The sequence below is a fragment of the Bombina bombina genome, chromosome 12 (genome assembly GCF_027579735.1).
Source record: "Bombina bombina isolate aBomBom1 chromosome 12, aBomBom1.pri, whole genome shotgun sequence".
NCBI lineage: Eukaryota > Metazoa > Chordata > Amphibia > Anura > Bombinatoridae > Bombina > Bombina bombina.
Window position 1 is genome coordinate 132151102 of NC_069510.1, and position 21505 is coordinate 132172606.

The 21505-nt window shown below is 36.6% G+C and overlaps 1 protein-coding gene across 6 annotated transcripts in view; it reads left to right on the forward strand.

Moving 5' to 3' along the window:
• NUP214 (nucleoporin 214) overlaps positions 1 to 21505 on the forward strand; it is a 207496-nt gene that overhangs the window by 18781 nt on the left and 167210 nt on the right. For all 6 annotated transcript variants that reach the window (XM_053695786.1, XM_053695791.1, XM_053695788.1 and 3 more), the window contains exons 8-11: positions 5598 to 5701; positions 13033 to 13099; positions 16215 to 16341; positions 19701 to 19862. In XM_053695786.1, coding sequence (XP_053551761.1) covers positions 5598 to 5701; positions 13033 to 13099; positions 16215 to 16341; positions 19701 to 19862 — 460 coding nt within the window. The remainder of the gene's footprint in view (positions 1 to 5597; positions 5702 to 13032; positions 13100 to 16214; positions 16342 to 19700; positions 19863 to 21505) is intronic.

Here is a 21505-nt window from a genome sequence, read left to right on the forward strand (position 1 = left end):
TTTTTGATATCGTTAAAATTGATGTTGGATATATGTCTTTAGCTATTTTAGCTAGAAGAGCTTTGTGGCTTATATCTTGGAATGCTGATATGACTTCTAAGTCCAGATTGCTATCTCTTTCTTTCCATGGTAATAAATGATTTGGTTCTCAGTTGGATTCAATAATTTCAACTGTCACTGGGGAAAGGGGAGTCTTTTTGCCTCAAGATAAAAAACCTAAGGGTAAATCTAAAGCTTCTAACCGTTTTCGTTCCTTTCGACATAATAAGGAACAGAAATATAATCGTTCCCCAAATGAATCTGTTTCCAATTGGAAGCCTTCCTCAATTTGGAATAAATCCAAGCCATTTAAGAGATCAAAGCCAGTCCCCAAGTCCGCATGAAGGTGCGGCCCTCATTCCAGCTCAGCTGGTAGGGGGCAGATTAAAATTTTTCAAAGATGTTTGGATCAATTCGGTCCAAAATCATTGGATTCAGAGTATTGTCTCTCAGGGGTTACAGATAGGATTCAGAGTAAGACCGCCTGTGACAAGACTTTTTCTCTCTCGCATTCCAGCGAACCCAGTAAAGGCTCAGGCTTTCCTGAAGTGTGTTTCAGACCTGGAATTATCAGGGGTAATCATGCCAGTTACATTTCAGGAACAGGGTCTGGGGTTTTATTCAAATCTATTCATTGTCCCAAAGAAAGAAAATTCATTCAGACCAGTTCTGGATCTAAAGATTTTGAATCAATATGTAAGAGTACCAACTTTCAAAATGGTGACTATAAGGACTATTCTGCCTTTTGTTCAGCAAGGGCATTATATGTCCACAATAGACTTACAGGATGCATATCTTCATATTCCGATTCATCCGGATCACTATCAGTTCCTGAGATTCTCTTTTCTAGACCAGCATTACCAATTTGTTGCTCTTCCTTTTGGCCTAGCAACTGCTCCAACAATCTTTTCAAAGGTTCTCGGAGCCCTACTCTCTGTAATCAGAGAGTGGGGTATTGCAGTGTTTCCTTATTTGGACGATATCTTGGTACTTGCTCAGTCTTTACGTTCCACAGAATCTCACACAAATCAACTAGTGTTGTTTCTTCGAAGACATGGTTGGAGGATCAATTTACCAAAAGGTTCTTTGATTCCTCAGACAAGGGTAACCTTTTTAGGTTTCCAGATAGATTCAGTGTCCATGACTTTGTCTCTAACAGACAAGAGACGTTTGAAATTGATTGCAGTCTGTCAGAACCTTCAGTCTTAGTCATTCACTTCAGTAGCTATGTGCATGGAAGTTTTAGGTCTCATGACTGCAGCATCGGACGCAATACCCTTTGCTCGTTTTTATATGAGACCTCTCCAGCTTTGTATGCTGAACCAATGGTGCAGGGATTATACAAGGATATCACAATTAATATCCTTAAATCCCAATGTTCGACTTTCTCTGACTTGATGGTTAAATCACCATCGTATAATTCTAGGGGCCCCTTTCGTTCGTCCAACCTGGACTGTGATCACAACAGATGCAGGTTGGGTAGCTGTTTGGGGATCTCTGACAGCACAAGGGGTTTGGAAATCTCAAGAGGCGAGATTACCAATCAATATTTTGGAACTCCGTGCAATTCTCAGGGCTCTTCAGTTTTGGCCTCTGTTGAAGAGATAACCGTTCATTGGTTTTCAGACAGACAATATCACAACTGGGGCATATGTCAATCACCAGGGTGGGACTCACAGTCCTCAAGCTATGAAAGAAGTATCTCGGATACTTGTTTGGGCGGAATCCAGCTCCTGTCTAATTTCTGCGGTTCATATCCCAGGTATAGACAATTGGGAAACGGATTATCTCAGTCGTCAGACTTTACATCCGGGAGAATGGTCTCTCCACCCAGATGTGTTTTCTCAAATTGTTCAGATGTGGGGGCTTCCAGAAATAGATCTGATGGCATCACATCTAAACAAAAAACTTCCCAGGTACCTGTCCAGGTCCAGGGATCCTCAGGTGGAAGCAGTGGATGCGTTGACACTTCCGTGGTGTTATCAACCTGCTTATATTTTCCCACCTCTAGTTCTTATTCCAAGAGTGATCTCCAAAATCATCATGGAGCAATTGTTTGTGCTGCTGGTGGCTCCAGCATGGCCTCACAGGTTTTGGTATGCAGATCTTGTACGGATGTCCAGTTGCCAACCTTGGCCACTTCCATTAAGGCCAGACCTTCTATTGCAAGGTTTGTTTTTCCATCAGGATCTCAAATCATTAAATTTGAAGGTATGGAAATTGAACGCTTAGTCATAGAGGTTTCTCGGACTCGGTGATTAATACTATGTTGCAGACTTGTAAATCTGTTTCTAGAAAGATTTATTATCGAATTTGGAAGACTTACATTTCATGGTGTTCTTCTCAGAAATTCTCTTGACATTCTTTTAGAATTCCTAGAATTTTACAGTTTCTTCAGGATGGTTTGGATAAAGGTTTGTCTGCAAGTTCCTTGAAAGGACAAATCTCTGCTCTTTCTGTTTTATTCCACAGAAAAATTGCTAAACTTCCTGATATTCACGGTTTTGTACAGGCTTTGCTTCGTATCAAGCCTGTCATTAAATCAAACTCTACTCCTTGGAGTCTTAATTTGGTTTTGAAGGCTTTACAGCCTCCTCCATTTGAGCCTTTGCATTCTTTGGACATTAAACTACTTTATTGGAAAGTGTTGTTCCTTTTGGCCATCTCTTCTGCTTGAAGAGTTTCTGAATTATCTGCTCTCTTGTGAATCTGCTTTAATGATTTTCATCAGGATAAGGCAGTTTTGCGGACTTCATTTAAATTCTTACCTAAGGTTGTGAATTCTAACAACATTAATAGGGATATTGTTGTCCCTTCTTTGTGTCCTTATCCTAAGAATTCTTTGGAGAGATCTTTACATTCTTTGGATGTGGTGAGAGCTCTGAAATATTATGTTGAAGCTACTAAAGATTTCAGGAAGACTTCTAGTCTATTTGTTATCTTTTCTGGTTCCAGGAAAGGTCAGAAGGCTTCTGCCGTTTCTTTGGCATCTTGGTTAAAGCTTTTGATTCATCAAGCTTATTTGGAGTCGGGTAAAGCCCCGCCTCAGAGAATTACAGCTCATTCTACTAGATCAGTTTCCACTTCTTGGGCTTTTAAGAATGACGCTTCAGTTGATCAGATTTACAAAGCAGCAACTTGGCCTTTTTTGCATACTATTACTAAATTCTACCATTTTGATGTATTTGCTTCTTCGGAAGCAGTTTTTGGTAGGAAAGTTCTTCAGTCAGCAGTTTGATTCTTCTGCTTATGATTTAAGTTTTTATTTTTTGAGAATAAACTTATATTTGTGCATTAATTTTTTTTCTGCAAAATGGCTGTTTTATTTTGTCCCTCCCTCTCTAGTGACTCTTGCATGGAGTTCCACATCTTGGGTATTGCTATCCCATACGTCACTAGCTCATGGACTCCTGCCAATTACATGAAAGAAAACATAATTTATGTAAGAACTTGCCTGATAAATTCATTTCTTTCATATTGGCAAGAGTCCATGAGGCCTACCCTTTTTATGGTGGTTATGATTTTTTTTTTATAAAGCGCAATTATTTCCAAATTCCTTTGTTGATGCTTTTTACTCCTTTCTTTTTCACCCCACTTCTTGGCTATTCATTAAACTGAATTGTGGGTGTGATGAGGGTTGTATTTATAGGCATTTTGAGGTTTGGGAAACTTTGCCCCTCCTGGTAGGATTGTATATCCCATACGTCACTAGCTCATGGACTCTTGCCACTATGAAAGAAATTAATTTATCAGGTAAGTTCTTACATAAATTATGTTTTTTTCTGTCTGTAAGTCCCAATCTTCTCTGCCTGTGTTTTTGATTTGGTTTTTGTGTTCTAAAATGCAGTTAACAGTCTATATTTATTTAAAACAACAGAAATAACTTTTCTGATTACAGTACTGTACAATCTTTCTGAGGGTACTATGTATACAAAAGTAATACAAATATAAAACTACCTTACACCTTATAAGCTTTATTATCACATATAAATATTACCTAAATGACATAAGATATTGTTGTTAACTCTTCGTTCCGTTCCCCTCCAAACTGTCCCATTTTACAGATGCAAATATTCCAAAATCCAAATAAAGGGTTTTCTAACTGTTCTTTAATCTATCCAAACTCAAATTAGTTGGGATATGTAGCATAAAATGAGGTAACAATAATTTTGGAACAAACATTGAATTTTTTTTTTAATATTAGCATTTTTTTTATCTTAATATTGACTTCCATTTTAGCCATGTGGTCCATAAAATTAGGTCCTTTAGAGAACACTGCACTTAAAGGGACATTACACCCATAAGATATATCAGCACAACCATATTGTATTGCTCCAGAGTAGCTGCAAAATGAACTGAAGACTATAACAAAGTGTCCGATAGGGATATCTATTCCTCGAGAGTTACTCCACGTGAACCAGTAAATCGTCACTGCCGGCATGTGATCCGGACAGCCAAACCGATGTGTGTTTTACCCCCTCGTTATCAGTCCTGAGGAAGCCCCGTCTAGCCAGATGACGAGAGGGTAAAACGCACGTCAGATTGGAGCAATATAATATGGTTGTGCTTTATTTATGAGAGCTACATATTAGCCATGAACGGCTATTACACTGGATTACAATTATAAGTAGCTTGCAAAAGTGTGACTGCTATTTGGGCTATGTGTGCATTTGGAATAACTAACATGATCATTGCCCTTACAGCTTGGGAACATACAGTTGCATATTTCAGGAGACTCTCATCATAAATAATGCCATAATGCAATGTCCCTCCATTCTATTCAGTCACTTTATATAGAATGTGTGTGGTTTTACTAGTTATATCCTTCCATTAGTACAACTCTGTCTTGAGGCAAGTAATATCGGACGAGTTAGATCCCTATTTGTGATTTGCCCTGGTTACACCTCCCTAACGTCACTGGGGGGTTCAGTGTGCAGTCGGGTGTAGTTGGTCTAATATCTATTAGTCCTCATTCTGCTTTACAGGGCTCTTGTCTTATCTCTATTATAGTTGAGCTGCAGCTGGTAGCTATTTTGCCATGACCGGTCACTAATTTGTTTTTATGTATATTTTTTTTTCTTTGTGTTCAATTTGGTTTGTCTTTAGAGGTGTCTGATATCGTCACCTTCTCACACTGTGAATCATTTTTTGCTCTGTTCAATTTAATAAATTATATTTTTATTTTTTGCCCTTTTGAGTCTGTAAATATTGAATAGTGCTGCATTTCCAGTCTTTTAAAGGCAAAATTATTTTAATTTGCCTCCCTCCCTTTCTCTAGGGGGTTACAAATAATATATATTGATTTTTACACTTGGTTCCATCCTCTTTTCAAGCTATCCCATTTTACAGATGCAAATATTCCTAAATCCAAACCTTTTCTGGTCCCAAGCAGTTTAGATAAAGGGTTTTCCTTCTGTATTTATGTTTGAGAAATATGTGAAGTCCTGGCAGCTGTCAGGAGACTGTTCTGTATATATACATTGCAGTTTCTACCACAGTACAGGGAACATGTATATTGTAATCAGTATTCTATGATTCTTATCTGTGTCGTTATGCAGAAAAAGGACGAGAGACGAGCTGAGCGCTTCTTAAACTTCACTGACACATGCTTCGGCAGCGTTGAGAGGCAGCACCATTACTTTCTGAACTTCATTGAGGACTGGTAAATATCTTTATGGCAACTGTACAGTCACCAGAAAGTAGACGACCTCTGAGTGTTTGTAATTGGCTAAAACGCAAAAGGAACAAAAGCTAAGTAAAATAACAGAAGATGGTTTATACCTGTAGAATACAGACCTTACCTAGGATCTCTGCTGTTGGCTATCATGCTGAAGTCTTCTTTTCGTATTGATCAGCTACTGAAGATTTTTCACTTTCACTATAACCAACAGATTATAGATATTTCACACGGGCAGTGTCCTGTCCTGTGCAAAGCAGTTTAAACTATAGCATACAAAATTGTGTAACCTCGCTGACGAGACGAATACCAGAAACATGTGTAATAATAATAGTCACCTATCCGCCTTCCTTGTTGGCTTTTCATTCAAGTTGAGATCTGAGTGTAAACTCATCTTGTCAAAAAAAGAGCCATAAAACAAGGGTTTCTGATAAGGTCAGGTGCACAGGGACACTAGTAATCACTGTGTAATGATGATAGAATAAAAATTCTATGGAGGTGCGCTAGTGGAAAATCAGCAAACTGTGCAAAACGGCAGCTCTCTTGATAGTAGATAACAGTAAAATCAGCCCTAAAAGAACAGGGATAAACAGAGGCGCCACATAGGGTAATAACGTAGGAGATCAACAGGTAGGATGAAATAACAAATGGCCCCCCTCTCAGGTAATGGCTACTCACAAGTAGCCATTACCTGAGAGGGGGGCCATTTGTTATTTCATCCTACCTGTTGATCTCCTACGTTATTACCCTATGTGGCGCCTCGGTTTATCCCTGTTCTTTTAGGGCTGATTTTACAGTAATCACTGTGTACAGCAAATAATACAGGTCCAAATGGTGACTTCATTGTTGTGCGGCTTCATTTTCAGCTAATTCGGCACTTCACAGATCACAGTAACCTCACAGCTTATAACGTTTCTTCTATCTATCTATCTATCTCTATATGTCTGTCTATCTATCACTCTCTCTCTTATCTATCTATCTCTATATATCTATAGCAAAGAAACAAACAGTATTTGAACAGTGCTGAAGCAGGGAAATGTAGCCTTGCTCCTCCGTTTTCAGATATAGTAGTTAGTGCATCAATCCCTATCAAACACTCTTTAGAGGATTTACTCCCTTGTAATCCTCTTATTATAAACAATATGCAAAAGACAGAGAATATGTAAAAGATTTTCAGTAAAATTACTGATTTACTTAAATACTATATATTCATAAGATTCAACAATACTGATTAATTTAGATACTTCATATACACATTTGCAATATCACATATACAGATAAAAAAGTGCAAAGGTCTGGCACTAGTATATACACCTACAGCTCTCTCCAGAAGGTACCTAGTTTACCTTAAAATGCAAAAAAGAATGGAGTATGGAGTGAGCGCCAAAGGCAGAGGTGATAGGATTGACTGGTATAAATAAATTTATTGTATACTCTCATAAACAAATAGATACATTTTAAAACATAGTATTTCCTAAAAACATGGATCCATGTGTACACAAAATTATAAAATATAGTATAAAATACTGAAACTGCTTCAGTTTTAAAAGACAACAATACTTAAAATTGAGGCCTGGATAAATGACAAATGGTAGATAGATACAGCAAACTTGATACAATTAGAACGAGGTAGATGTAACAATATCAATATAATAAAATGCAATACAATCAAATGTATTAAGTGTCCAAATATAAAGTGTCCAAATATAAATTAATCCAGTGAATGTGTCCAAAAAGGGAAATATAAATTAATCCAGTGAATGTGTCCAAAAAGAGAAAAGAGGTATATGTGCCCAAAGTGCTGTGGAGATAATCCTGTTTAATTACTTTCAAAATAAAACCACAAACAATCAGGTCCAAAAAATTGTGTACAATAAAAAATCCAAACTCAAAAAATAATTAAATATAAAAATATGAAAAAATGTGGATAAAATGTGAAAAAATATAATGTGGAAAAATTGAGAAAAAATGTGAATATAATCCCAGTTTTAATTGGAGTGATGCATCCTGTGATGGAGAATTGCAAAAAAAAGGAAAAAAGACTTGCTAAAAACCAAAGTATACAATAAAAAAAATTGGGAAAAAAGGGAAAACAATACTCAAAATGGTATAAAATACTTTCTTAGAATATCAGAATAAATCTCACCAGTTATGTCGACGCGTTTCGGCCTATCAGGCCTTTATCAAGACTTGATAAAGGTCTGATATAAGGCCGAAACGCGTCGACATAACTGGTTTTAAAATGTATCTATTTGTTTATGAGAGTATACAATAAATTTATTTATACCAGTCAATCCTATCACCTCTGCCTTTGGCGCTCACTCCATACTCCATTCAATATCACATATACCACCGGTGGTTTCACAATAAAAAAACTAGAAATTTATAAAAAAAATAAACAATGGTTTAAAAATTGCCTAAAATAAAAAATAGAAATTTAAAAAAAAAATAAAGCAATCTTTTGCTAAACAGTGCCCAATAGCCACTTCTGTTAAAAATCTCTTTTCCCACTTTTCCTACTTGTTATGCTATGTTACCCGCTTCTTTCAATCCACAGTATTACCCCAATTGTAGGTCAAACTCCCATCGGCAATATTAAAGCCATTTTACCCACCAACCTCTTCAGGCGTGATTGTTTCCCTCTGGGTGTAATCTTTGGCTTTCTCTTGATTGATCAAGGCTAAATTAAGAGCTCAAAAAGCGTAGATGGTAAACTGTGAACAAAAAGAAGATCATTTTTCCTTTCACCTGAGAGCGCTCTCTGGATCAAGCAAATCTTCACCGATATTATACAAACAGTTGATCCCTAGCCTGAAGAGATAGATGACACCCACAAACGTCAAAAAGTCCGGAACACGTTACCCACACAGAGGGGAGACCTAAGCGAATGACATACAAACGCAGGAGGAAGCCAAAGATTACACCCAGAGGGAGAAAATCACGCCTGAAGAGTTTGGTGGTAAAACGGCTTTAATATTGCCGATGTGAGTTTCACCTACAATTGGGGTAATACTGTGGATTGAAAGAAGCGGCTAATCTAGCGTAACAAGTGGGAAAAATGATTTTTAACAAAAGTGGCTATTGGGCACTGTTCAGCAAAAGATTGCTTTTAAATAATGGACATAAAAGTGAACTCACAAACACACGCTAAGTGTATAAAACCAGATTTAAACACAATAAATTTATTTCTTGCTGGATACAAATAATAGCGACACTAATAATATTGATACAATTCTCCAGGTCCGTAACACAATATTCAAAGTAAAGATTTTACAGGGGGAGGACTTTATTTTAGGCAATTTTTAAGCCATTGTTTTTTTTATAAATTTCTTGTTTTTTTTTATTGTGAAACCACCAGTGGTATATGTGATATTGCAAATGTGTATATGAAGTATCTAAATGATTTAGTATTGTTGAATTTTATGAATATATAGTATTTTTAAATAAATCAGTAATTTTACTAAAAATCTTTTACATACTCTGTCTTTTGCATACCTCTATATGTCTGTGTGTGTGTATCACTCTCTATTTCGATGTCTGTCTCTATCTCTATATGTCTGTTTATCAGTCTCATATACAGACTGGTAGACAGACATATATAATATAACTGTATACAGTGCCCTCCACTAATATTGGCACCCTTTTGGAAATATGAGCAAAGAAGGCTGTCAAAATTGCCTTTATTGTTTAACGTTTTGTAAAAAAAAAAATACACAAACATACTCTGCTCTTATGGATATCAAACAATTGCAAGCACAACACAGGTTTATCCAAAACAAATCTTTATTAAATGTGTGCCACAATTATTGTCACCCCTATGAATTCATATGAGAAAAATATATTTGAAGTATATTGCTATTGATATTTTAAATTTTTTAGTACACCTGGGTGACTAGGAACAGGAAATTGTTCAACCGTGACTTCCTGTTTCACAGGGGTATAAATATGAGGTAACACATAGGCGAAAGTCCCATAGTCATTCATCACAATGGGTAAGACCAAGCAATATAGCTGTGATGTGCGGCAAAAGGTTGTTGAGCTTCACAAAATGGGAAGTGGCTATAAGAAAATAGCCAAACCATTGAAAATGCTAATTTCTACCATGAGAGCAATAATTTAAAGTGAATGTAAACTTGAGCGTACTCGCTCAAGTCATAGGATAGAATTTAAAAAGTTAGTGAGACTTTCATTCATCAGTTTGGTAATATATCCTGATCCTCTGTGATTTTTACCTTTTTAATGCTATAACGATAAGGGCTGTTCCTCCAGCTGCAATCCACTAATCGTTGCCATGATGTTTGTGCAAAGGGGCTGAACACCCCAGGGAGGGGGGGGAAACAACGATTAGTGCATTGCAGATTCGTCATCTGTCAATCAAGGAGTATGGCGGAAGCATCAGGGCAGAACGTGCTGTGATCTGAGATATCATCGCAGAAAATGCATCATGTCTGCAGAAAGAACAGGACATATGCAGCAACTTTTAGTGCTTTAACTTTGCAGCACTGATCCACATCAGGCTGTTTTCTTCAAACAGTACTGTGCTCTATATAGAGGATAAAGCAAAAAGAGGGCACCTCATAGTGTAATGTATCCCAAGTGGATCTGTGTACATATATGGTAAAAAAAGGCTTACCATATTCCAATGCACCATACTATGACTGGTGCTAACAGGCTAGCTAGCACTCAAACAGTGGCTAGTACACTGCTCCCCGAGACGTTCAGCAAGTGGATGCCAGCCACGATCCAATCCCAGGAGAGCTATGGGCACTCTCTCAATATCCCGCTAGGGTCAAAGGAATGATGGAAGCAAACTGACAACTTCCAAATGATTAAAAAAATAAAAAGAATGCTTTATTTTCAAGCAACGCGTTTCTCGACCACAACTGGTCGTTTCTTCAGGCAGATAAAAGCGGATACAAAAGATCTTAATCAGTAACATTATATACACTTGTGACATTAAAGTTGTCAAACCTAGGGAAAACCAATAATAACACAGGTAACATAAATGTTTGTGTCTGAGCAAGAGAAATCCATTAGGACATAGGTGTAAGGGGTGCAATCAGAGTTACAAATGATAATACGTACTCTCTAATAGTATCTGTCAGATATAAATAGTCTGTATTATCCAGTGTAAGTTGTATTCATTGAAAACGGTAAAATTAAAAATGCAAATAAGCAATACAGATAACCGAACCGAAAATATCTGATAATTGAACAACATTATTAGTTTGTCTGTTTAAAACATAATTCAGCAGAATACAAAAGGCTACAATTGTAACCACAAAGAAATCAATATTGGTTATTAAATTGTGATATTTTTTTAAAAAAACACTTCAGATATTTGAATTTATCACATATGTGAATACATCCCTCAGAATTTTATTTTGTAGATAATAACCAAACATTACCAAATAAAGAGAGTATTTAGCGTTGTTGATCTACACTCCTGACTACCGCATCACGCGTCTTTCAAGATGATCCATATCTAGATGTGTGGGCCCAAATGAGCCTACCTGTATTGTAAAAAGTCTCAAAGAAAAAAGTATGTTAAGTAAATGAATGAATCGCTCATGGGGATATTAATTGTTCAGTATTTACTTTTATATGTTAATCATTCCTGTATTTTGTCTTTATATTTATCCTTCCGGATCTTCGAATTTGTATTAGATAATTGTATGTTTTTAATTATAACCTTTGAGTCTGTCCCTCAGTTTTTTAATATATATATCAGTTTTTTAATATATATATATATATATATATATATATATATATATATATATATATAAAAAATATAACAAACCATATAGCGATTAACAAATTAATAATAGGTCTTATGAACCCATATAATAATATATAAACACACACATATGTGTGTGTGTATATATATATAAATATATATATATATATGTATACAGTATATATGTGTGTGTGTGTATATATATATATATATGTACGTGTGTATATGTGTGTGTATATATATATATGTATATGTACGTGTGTGTGTGTGTGTATATATATATATATATATATATATATACACACTAAATTTGTTTAACCATAGGTGACCCTATCTAAATTTAAGCATACTAGTCTAAAATACCCTATATAAAATGGGTGGTAACACAATATAACATTAGACTAATGTGTCCCCAAGAGCTATTCTAAATGAAGTAATGGAATGTGTTGATCATGTATGGATTGTTATATGATCAAGCAGTATAATAATGTATAAAATTCAAAGCATATCTAATCTAGAGAGTAGTGAATGTGTAAATATGAATCTGGATTAGGAAGATTCCAGTTAGGAATATGAACATATATATATTATGTAAATGTGTAGTATCACCAAAAAAGTCGTGATCAAAATGTCTCTAAATATATTGATCCAATAGTATATGCTTGAAAATAAAGCGTTCTTTTTATTTTTTAATCATTTGGAAGTTGTCTGTTTGCTTTCATCATTCCTTTGACCCTAGCGGGCTATTGAGAGAGTGCCCATAGCTCTCCTGGGATTGGATTGTGGCTGACATCCACTTGCCGAACGTCTCGGGGAGCAGTGTACTAGCCACTGTTTGAGTGCTAGCTCGCCTGTTAGCACCGGTCATAGTATGGTGCATTGGAATCTGGTAAGCCTTTTTTTACCATATATGTACACAGATCCACTTGGGATACATTACACTATGAGGCGCCCTCTTTTTGCTATATCCTATATATAGATTTTCCCCAACATCGGATCAAGGGGAGCAGCCTTCTGTCTAACTCACAACATTGAACATTTTTAAAGATTCACACAGCTGGATTTCCATTTGCTTCTTGTGGAAAAGGAATTTTGGTAACACTAACATTTCATTCAAACAATATACCCATCTGGGTTCTTTTTTCTTTAGTGCTGTGCTCTGGCTGCAATGTGTAAGTTTTCCTTAACACAGCGCATCCACAGCAAAGTGCTGTTTGAAGTGAACAGTCAAATATGCAGTAGAGCTGCAAAGCAGCAGCCCTTTGATTGTTGACTGGCTCTCATATTGTTTTCAATCCCACCCCCAAGCCTTTTCCCAGTCTGCTGTTTTTTCTGAATATAAGCCATTCTTATGAGCAATGCTCTTTTTTTTTATTATTACATTTCTATGTAAGACCAAAATGAAAAGTAAACACATTTATTCAAGGGACTTTTTACAATTGAGACAGTAGATCCTGTATGTAATACATCTGAGCTGTTCTGCTGAACTTAAATATAACATTTCTTCTTTATTTCTTAAGATCAGACTTTTCTTCCAGCAAACTCTGCTCTAAGCAGTAGCATTTATTGTTTTTTTTAGGGAGATTCTCCTGGGGGCATCTGCCACATCTATAGAAGTCAGTGTGATTGCCAAGGCTGAAGATCAGGTATTTTATTTGCACAAATTATAACAAAAAATATTCTTTGTTTATCTATTTCTCTTGTTAAGTGTATCCAGTCCATGGATCATCCATTACTTGTGGGATATTCTCCTTCCCAACAGGAAGTTGCAAGAGGATCACCCACAGCAGAGCTGCTATATAGCTCCTCCCCTCACTGCCATATCCAGTCATTCTCTTGCAACTCTCAACTAAGATGGAGGTCGTAAGAGGACTGTGGTGTTTTATACTTAGTTTATTTCTTCAATCAAAAGTTTTTACCGAAGATGGTTTCTAACAGGAATATCAATCAAGAGATTGTTGTTCCATCATTGTGTCCTAATCCTTCTTCAAAGAAGGAACGTCTTTTGCATAATCTGGATGTAGTCCTTGCCTTGAAGTTTTACTTACAGGCTACTGAAGATTTTCGTCAAACATCTGCCCTGTTTGTCGTTTACTCTGGACAGAGGAGAGGTCAAAAAGCTTCGACAACCTCTCTCTCCTTTTGGCTTCGGAGCATAATACGCTTAGCCTATGAGACTGCTGGACAGCAGCCCCCTGAAAGGATTACAGCTCATTCTACTAGAGCTGTGGCTTCCACCTGGGCCTTTAAAAATGAGGCCTCTGTTGAACAGATTTGCAAGGCTGCGACTTGGTCTTTGCTTCACACCTTTTCAAAAATTTACAAATTTGACACTTTTGCTTCTTCGGAGGCTGTTTTTGGGAGAAAGGTTCTACAGGCAGTGGTTCCTTCCGTTTAAGTTCCTGCCTTGTCCCTCCCTTCATCCGTGTACTTTAGCTTTGGTATTGGTATCCCACAAGTAATTGATGATCCGTGGACTGGATACACTTAACAAGAGAAAACATAATTTATGCTTACCTGATAAATTTATTTCTCTTGTGGTGTATCCAGTCCACGGCCCGCCCTGTCCTTTTAAGGCAGATCTAAATTTTAATTAAACTACAGTCACCACTGCACCCTATGGTTTCTCCTTTCTCGTCTTGTTTCGGTCGAATGACTGGATATGGAAGTTAGGGGAGGAGCTATATAGCAGCTCTGCTGTGGGTGATCCTCTTGCAACTTCCTGTTGGGAAGGAGAATATCCCACAAGTAATGGATGATCCGTGGACTGGATACACTACAAGAGAAATAAATTCATCAGGTAAGCATAAATTATGTTTTTTAAAGGACTCTGGTTGTGTTACCAGTTGTATGTCCAGTATTTCCATAATCTGAGCTTTAAAGTCAGTCGTATACCTACCCATGAATCAGCTGAAATGTTTATCCCCGTCTATAAGTTACAATAGACATGTGACATAGTTTTGCAAAACAAGTTAACGAATTGTAAACTCATTTTTTCTGAAATTTGTTTTATTAACTTAACAAATAAAATTAAAAAAATAATTAGTTTAACCCCTTCCTGCTGGGACTCATTTCAATTGTTACAAATGAGTAAAAATTTAAATCACGTGATCGTTCATGCGATTGCATGATTTCAATGATGAGATCGGGTTGGAGGGAGTGCCTATGACGCTTGGCTTGCTCCCTAACCCACGATCCCGTATAGGTAGTGTCTATTGTTTCAGGACAGCCAAACAGCTAGGACGTCTAATGCTAAAGCCCAGCACAGTTAGGACGGCATGGAACGTCCTAACGGCTGAAAGGGGTTAATTAGTTTCCCTCTATCTATTAAATGGAGAACTAATTGAACTAATTCACTTTTGTATTTGTTCATTAGTTGTTTTTTTGGGGGGGTTTTCTCAGTTTTAAGGGGACATGAAACTCAAAATTTTTCTTTCATGATTCAGATAGACCATACGTTTTTAAACAAGATTTCTTTTTTAAAAGCATACCTAGGTAGGCTTATGAGCTGGGAGCTAGCTGCTGATTGGTGGCTGCATATACATGCAACTTGTCATTGGTTTACTGATATGTGCAGCTAAGTCCTAGTAGTACATTGATGTGTCTTCAACAAAGGATACTAAGAGAATGAAGCAAAATTGATCATAGAAGTAAATTGGGAAGTTTTTTTTTACAATTGTATGATCTATCTGAATCCTAAAAGAACAATTTTGAGTTTCATGTCCCTTTTTAATGAACAAATTTTGGATAAAAGTAGTTCAAATTCATCCTGTTCGTTAAATTTTGGACAAATTAGCCTAATTTTTTTTCTGAGTTTTTGTTAGCAAACTAATAACAAATGGGACTTTTAACTAATTGAACCAATTAAAGTTGATTCATTTGTTAAAAGAATAATCAAATATATAGACAAATAGTTTTTTAGCTTTCATTATCCCTTTAAGGAATGACTTAATTCATTTTTGTTGATTTGTTAATGACTTAAAAGTTCCAGTCGTTATTAGTTTGCCAAAAAAAGTTTAGAATAACAATCATTCTGATCTTTTGTCCGAAAATAAATGCACACATTTGTATTTTACTAATTAACTGTGAATGTAATGTCCTACGTTTAGAAGTTTAGAACTATATGACAACTACATTTATACATGGGATTTTGCTCTCTGACTGAGGGTTACATGAGTCATAAGCGTAAAGGGACATCAAACAAGTTGGGATAGAGACAAAATATAATATGTACTTTATTACTTTATCTGTAAATTTATACTGCAGTGCCTCGCCATTAACCCTTTCTTTTTAGTTTCTGAATTGTAAAGCTCTAACTCCCCCCACACATTTCCTTCTATGGCTGTATCTATATCTATTGTTCTTTTGCTAGAATGCAAAAGTGAACAGAGATTATCTGATGGAGCACGCATAAAAGCTGTGAACTCAGTTGAAATGCAATGCCTGTGTCTAAACACTGATAAGACGGGTGAAGTTGGCTGATCCAGGCAGCTAAGCTATGTAATTAATTTTGTTTATTTTTGAAAATTATTTTAAAATTCTTGCTAGCCATTTAAAAAAAAAAAGATTTATGCAAACTATGTTTAATTAATTAGTGCTTTTATGATTTCCCCAGATCTCAACCTTTTTTATGTCCCTTTTAAAGTATTTTTTTTTCAGGCAAGTAAGTTCTGCTCAAAATCTGTGCATGAGTTGTGTATTTGAGTGTTGTGTAGTGACAGTAACAAATAAAGGTATAAGCTGAAGATGTCTCAATCACAGGTCAACTGGGAATTGTGGTTACTGGAAGACTCTGGTCGGGCTGAGCTCCCTGTGACGGATAATAGTGATGACACACTTCCTATGGGAGTGGTTGTGGACTACACCAGCCAGATGGAAGTGTTTATAAGTATGGTTTTACATATATTACGTGTTTTTCTAAGGGTGACCCTATAAATATATAGCAATGATCTGCTAGTGCCGGGCACCAGGGACTAAACAAAATAGCAGATATCTGCTTCCAGACAGTGCACCAGTCTAAAAGCCGTCTACTGTTTAAAATATCCTGTTTGTTTCCAAGGTTGTCAGTAGTCTACAGCAGTAGTTCCTAAGCATTATCTGGCCACTTAATTCCTTATATTCACCAGCATCGCCCCCCCAACCTTGTCCAGTAAAATTTTTTAAGAATAGCAGTGCCCCATTTCTAAAGTGATGGTAAACTTTACCCTTTGTATAAATGGATCTGGAATGTTAGCAATATTTTAGATGGGGTTTAATTCATCAGTTGTAATGAAAATGCTCTTTTTAATGTAACTTTTTGATGTAGCGATGAAATTCAAATCCCCCCCAAATCGATGCTCTAGCTACAAAAAAACCTCTGAGTGCCACTAGCCACGGGCGTGATCACAATGCTATCTATATGGCCTACATGAGCTAGCTCTCCCCTGCTATGAAAAGTAAATAAAATAGAGGCAGCCTTCAAGGGCTTATAAATTATCATATGCACCTTCCTAGGTTTGCTTTCAACTAGAATACCAAGAGAACAAAGCAAAATGGTTGATAAAAGTAAATTGGAAAGTTGTTTAAAATTACATGCCCTATTTGAAAAATGAAAGTTTTTTTTGGACTTGACTGTCCCTTTAACCCCACAAAAAAAAATTACTTTTGAAGTAGGCGGCCAGAGCATTGTATTTGAATTTTAGTGCTATATTAAAAAGTAAGTTATAGCGCATCTTCATTACAACTGATGAATTAAACTCAATCTAACATAACATTCTGGATCTATTTATACAAAGGGGAAAGCTTACCATCACTTAAAGCTAAGAACACAATATTATTTAAAATATAATGAATTAAACATTTGTTTACATTTTAAATGAAACTGTATTTAACTTAAAATCTATTATCTTGGTCTTGGGTTACCAGCTTATTCCCTGAGCACGTGTATATATACCACATTTAGTAATTTATTCACTATTCAAAAAATTGTTACTATGATAGATATGCTGGATAAAAAAAGATACCAGTTCACGTAACAGGACTCTTTAATTGCCATGTTTAGACATCTGGACACAATTTCTTTGCTTGATGCAAAGTTGTATTACTGCATCAATAAACTTAGAAACATAGAATTTGACGGTAGATAAGAACCAAAAAGGCCCATCAAGTCTACCCATCTTACATGTTACATTTTCCTTAGGATAGCCTTATGCATGTCTTAGGCATTTTTAAATTCCTTTACAGTCTTTGTGTTTACCACCTCAAATGGAAGTTCATTCCATGAATCCACCACCCTTTCTGTAACAAAATGGAAATTATATTGCGCTTACCCAAGTGTTATGTAGTACACCCCACAGGTTATTTCTGATGGGCACAAACAGAAAACCATGGACAGATAACTGTGCAGAGCTACAAAGACAAGCACAATATGCCTTCGCTGTGTTTCCTGATATTACACCGTGCAGTTAATACTATTAATACGTGACCATGTACAGTGCTGGTAAAACAAAGATTTTTTACACGCTGCTTCAGTTTGTCGCAGTTAGAGAGTGTGAGTTGTTGATAAACATGAACGTCATAAAAGCTTTTAAAAAGAGCTGTACAGCTTCAAATACGAGGAAAGAATTATTATTTTGTTATTATTTTTTTGCTTTAGTCATCTAGGCTAAAGCCCAGTAAATTACAATCAGTCTAGAATCCTCTTCTATTCCTTGCCTACAGGTGTACCCTATGGTAATGCTGGCATTCTGTCAGAAAAAGGGACCCGTCAGAATAAGCTACCCGTGCACTGTGATGTCGCTTCATTCCGAATCGGCATGACAAATATGTTTGGAATGCGGTGACTTCAGAGTGCATGCAAAGTTATAGGGTACCCTATTCTGACGAAGTAGAAATCCCTCAAGCTATGCCTCAGTCAGAGGTAGCATATTCTGACAGATTTTTCATTGTTATACGATGATTGCACATGTGAACTTCGAGAGGCAGCCGTTATATTTTGACCTGCATTTTTCACTTGTAGGGGTTAAAAATAACACCTGGTAGCTTTCTATCCAATCATCGTTCTGCTAACCATGTCTTCATTAATGTATTTATCCCTGATAATCTGTATTACAGTGTTTGTTAAATATTCACCTTCAGGTATTCATTTGTACAAATTACATCAGATTTGCTTGATGGCTGCCTCCCAAAGTTCGCAGGTGCAGCCATTGTCTAACATTGAAAAAATCCGTCAGAATAAGCGACTACTGACTGCGCATGTAATTAAGCAGTCACAGAGGCATATCCTTCATCAGAATAAGCTACACTATAACTCTACATACACTCTGTGAGGTCACCGCAATCCATTTGTCATGTTGTTTTGGAATGCGATAATGTCACATAGCGCATGCGCAGTGCACTGGTAGCTTATTCTGATAGGTAGCTTATTCTGACAGAACACTGGCACCCCTTTTCACTTCTCATACCTATCAGCTCCATCCTCACCCCCAGGGGGCAGTGCCCCCATCCACTTTGGGAACCACTGCTTTAAAGAGACATTTAACTTAAGATTCATTTCACTATAATGTGCATATGGGAGAGAATTAGCAGTGCATTTCCATTATTAATTTTGCCAGTTTTTTATAATTTAATTATGAAAATGACTGAGGGGTCAGAGTGGCTGGAGTGATTTCTGTAATATGCAGTACATGGAACCTCCTACATGCTGCATAGTGATTACTTGATATGTGCAGGAGCTTCTTTATATTTGTCTTTAAAGGGATACTAAACCCAATTTTTTTATTTCATGATTCAGATAGAGCATAAGATTTTAAGCACCTTTCTAATTTACTCCTATTATCAATTTTTCTTTATTCTCTTGCTATCTTGATTTGAAAAAGCAATACTGTAAGCTTTAGAGCCAGACCATTTTTTGTTCAGCACATGGATAGCACTTGCTGATTTGTGGCTAAATGTAGCAAACCAATCAGCAGCTCTACCAAAGTGCTGAACTAAAAAATGGGCCGGCTCCTAACCTTTTATTAATGCTTTTTCAAATAAAGATAGCATGAGAACAAAGAAAAACTGATAAAAGGAGTAAATTAGAAAATTGCATGCTCTATCTGAATCATGAAAGAAAAAAATGAGGGGTTAGTATCCCTTTAAGGAGCTAAGATGACTCAAGATGCTTGTGAAAGTGCGTGCCCCTGAGGAATTACATGTGTTTCATTTTCCTATGATAACAAAATCTGTGATTATTGCCATAGCTGTTGCTTTGCATTGTCTGTACAGGTGAGGAGAAGATACTTCCTCCGGCTCCCGTACTTCTCATTCTATCTACGGATGGCGTTTTGTGTCCGTTCCAAATCATCAATGTAAACCCACGTGTAAAGCCTGTCACCGTGTCTCTGGAGCAGCTGTCCCTGGAAGGAGGACGACAAATGCAGCCTCTCGGTACGTGTATCTGAAACATATACTGCCCTCCTAATGGGAGCCAGCTGTGTCTGTTAAAGTGAAAGGAAATGGTGCCATATGTAGTGAGGATGCTATTAAAGGGGCGGTAAAGACAGAGCATGACATTTTAAACATCTTTCCAATTTACTTCTGTTATCAATTTTGCTTAGTTCTCTTGATATCCTTTGTTAAAGAGTAGTCCTAGGTAAACTCAGGAGCGTGCACGTGTCTAGCCATCTGGCAGCACTGTTTGCAACAATGTTTATAGCAATGTTATACATAGTTACATGTACAGCTGCTATAGAGTGCTAAAGACACATGCACGCTCCTAAGCTCATATCAGCATACCTAGGTTTACTCTTCAGCAAAGGATAACAAAGCAAATTAGACATCAGAAGTAAACTGGAACGTTGTTGAAAATGATATATTCTATCTGAATCATGAAAGTTTTTCATTTTGGTTTGACTGTCCCTTTAAATGCTTTGGTATACTACTATTTAAAGTTTAGCTATGTGGCAATACAACGTTCATTATTTATTTTGTGCCTTTTCCTGTAATTTAATTCCTAGTATAACAGGGTATCAATTTCTGTCTCCAGACTTAACATTGCTATCTTTCATACAGCCATTGCTTGCACATTTTAGTGACCCATTTATAACTGTCCCTAATTGGCCTAAACAGAAAAATAAACTTAAGTTACAATATGGCAGCACCCAGTGCTCGTTTATAAATATTTAATCAACAAATATAATTACAAAATCCATCTAAATATTATTCTCAGGCTAATCTTTTCATTGAATACATAATTCTATCTAGCATTTATTTAGCGTTTAAAGTGATGGTAAATGTAACTATACTTGAATTAATATTTTGGAAGTATTACTCAATATAAGCACAGTGATGCTTTTGTTTATTTTAAATAAGCGTTTTATCTTACAAAATCTTCATTTATAAATGTGCTCCGTTACCTGTTCCCCGACTGCTTCCCTGTGAGAATTTCCGAAATCTCTATTTGATTGACATGTGCAGCATCCAATCAGGACTGCACCATACGCCCTATGTAAATCTGGTATTAGCACGCGCCCGTGCTCGGAGTTTTAAATGGCATCATCAAAACTTCAACTGCGCAAGTGCAGTTGCAGCCACAATCTCGCCGCTGCTTATAGTAAACAGTGAATTTCCCTGCCAGTAGCAATTCATTGTTTACAGCAGTACAGAAGACAGCGCTACAGAATCCCCCCATGGGCCGCCACCCCCTCCCCAAACATGCTTATAATCCAAGTATCTGCAAACAAAAGAGCTTTTACTTTAAAAATTATTACCGCGCCATATTCACCACACTGTTTACTGTAAGCAGCGGCGAGATTGTGGCTGCAACAGTACGAGAGCGTGCTAATACCAGATTTACATAGTGCGTATGGTGCAGTCCTGATTAGATGATGCCCCTGTCAATCAAATAGAGATTTCGGAAATTCTCACAGGGAGGCAGTCGGGGAACAGGTAACGGAGCACATTTATAAATGAAGATTTTGTAAGATAAAACGTTTATTTAAAATAATCAAAAGCATCACTGTGCTTAGATTGAGTAATACTTCCAAAATATTATCTCAAGTATAGTTACATTTACCATAACTTTAATGTCC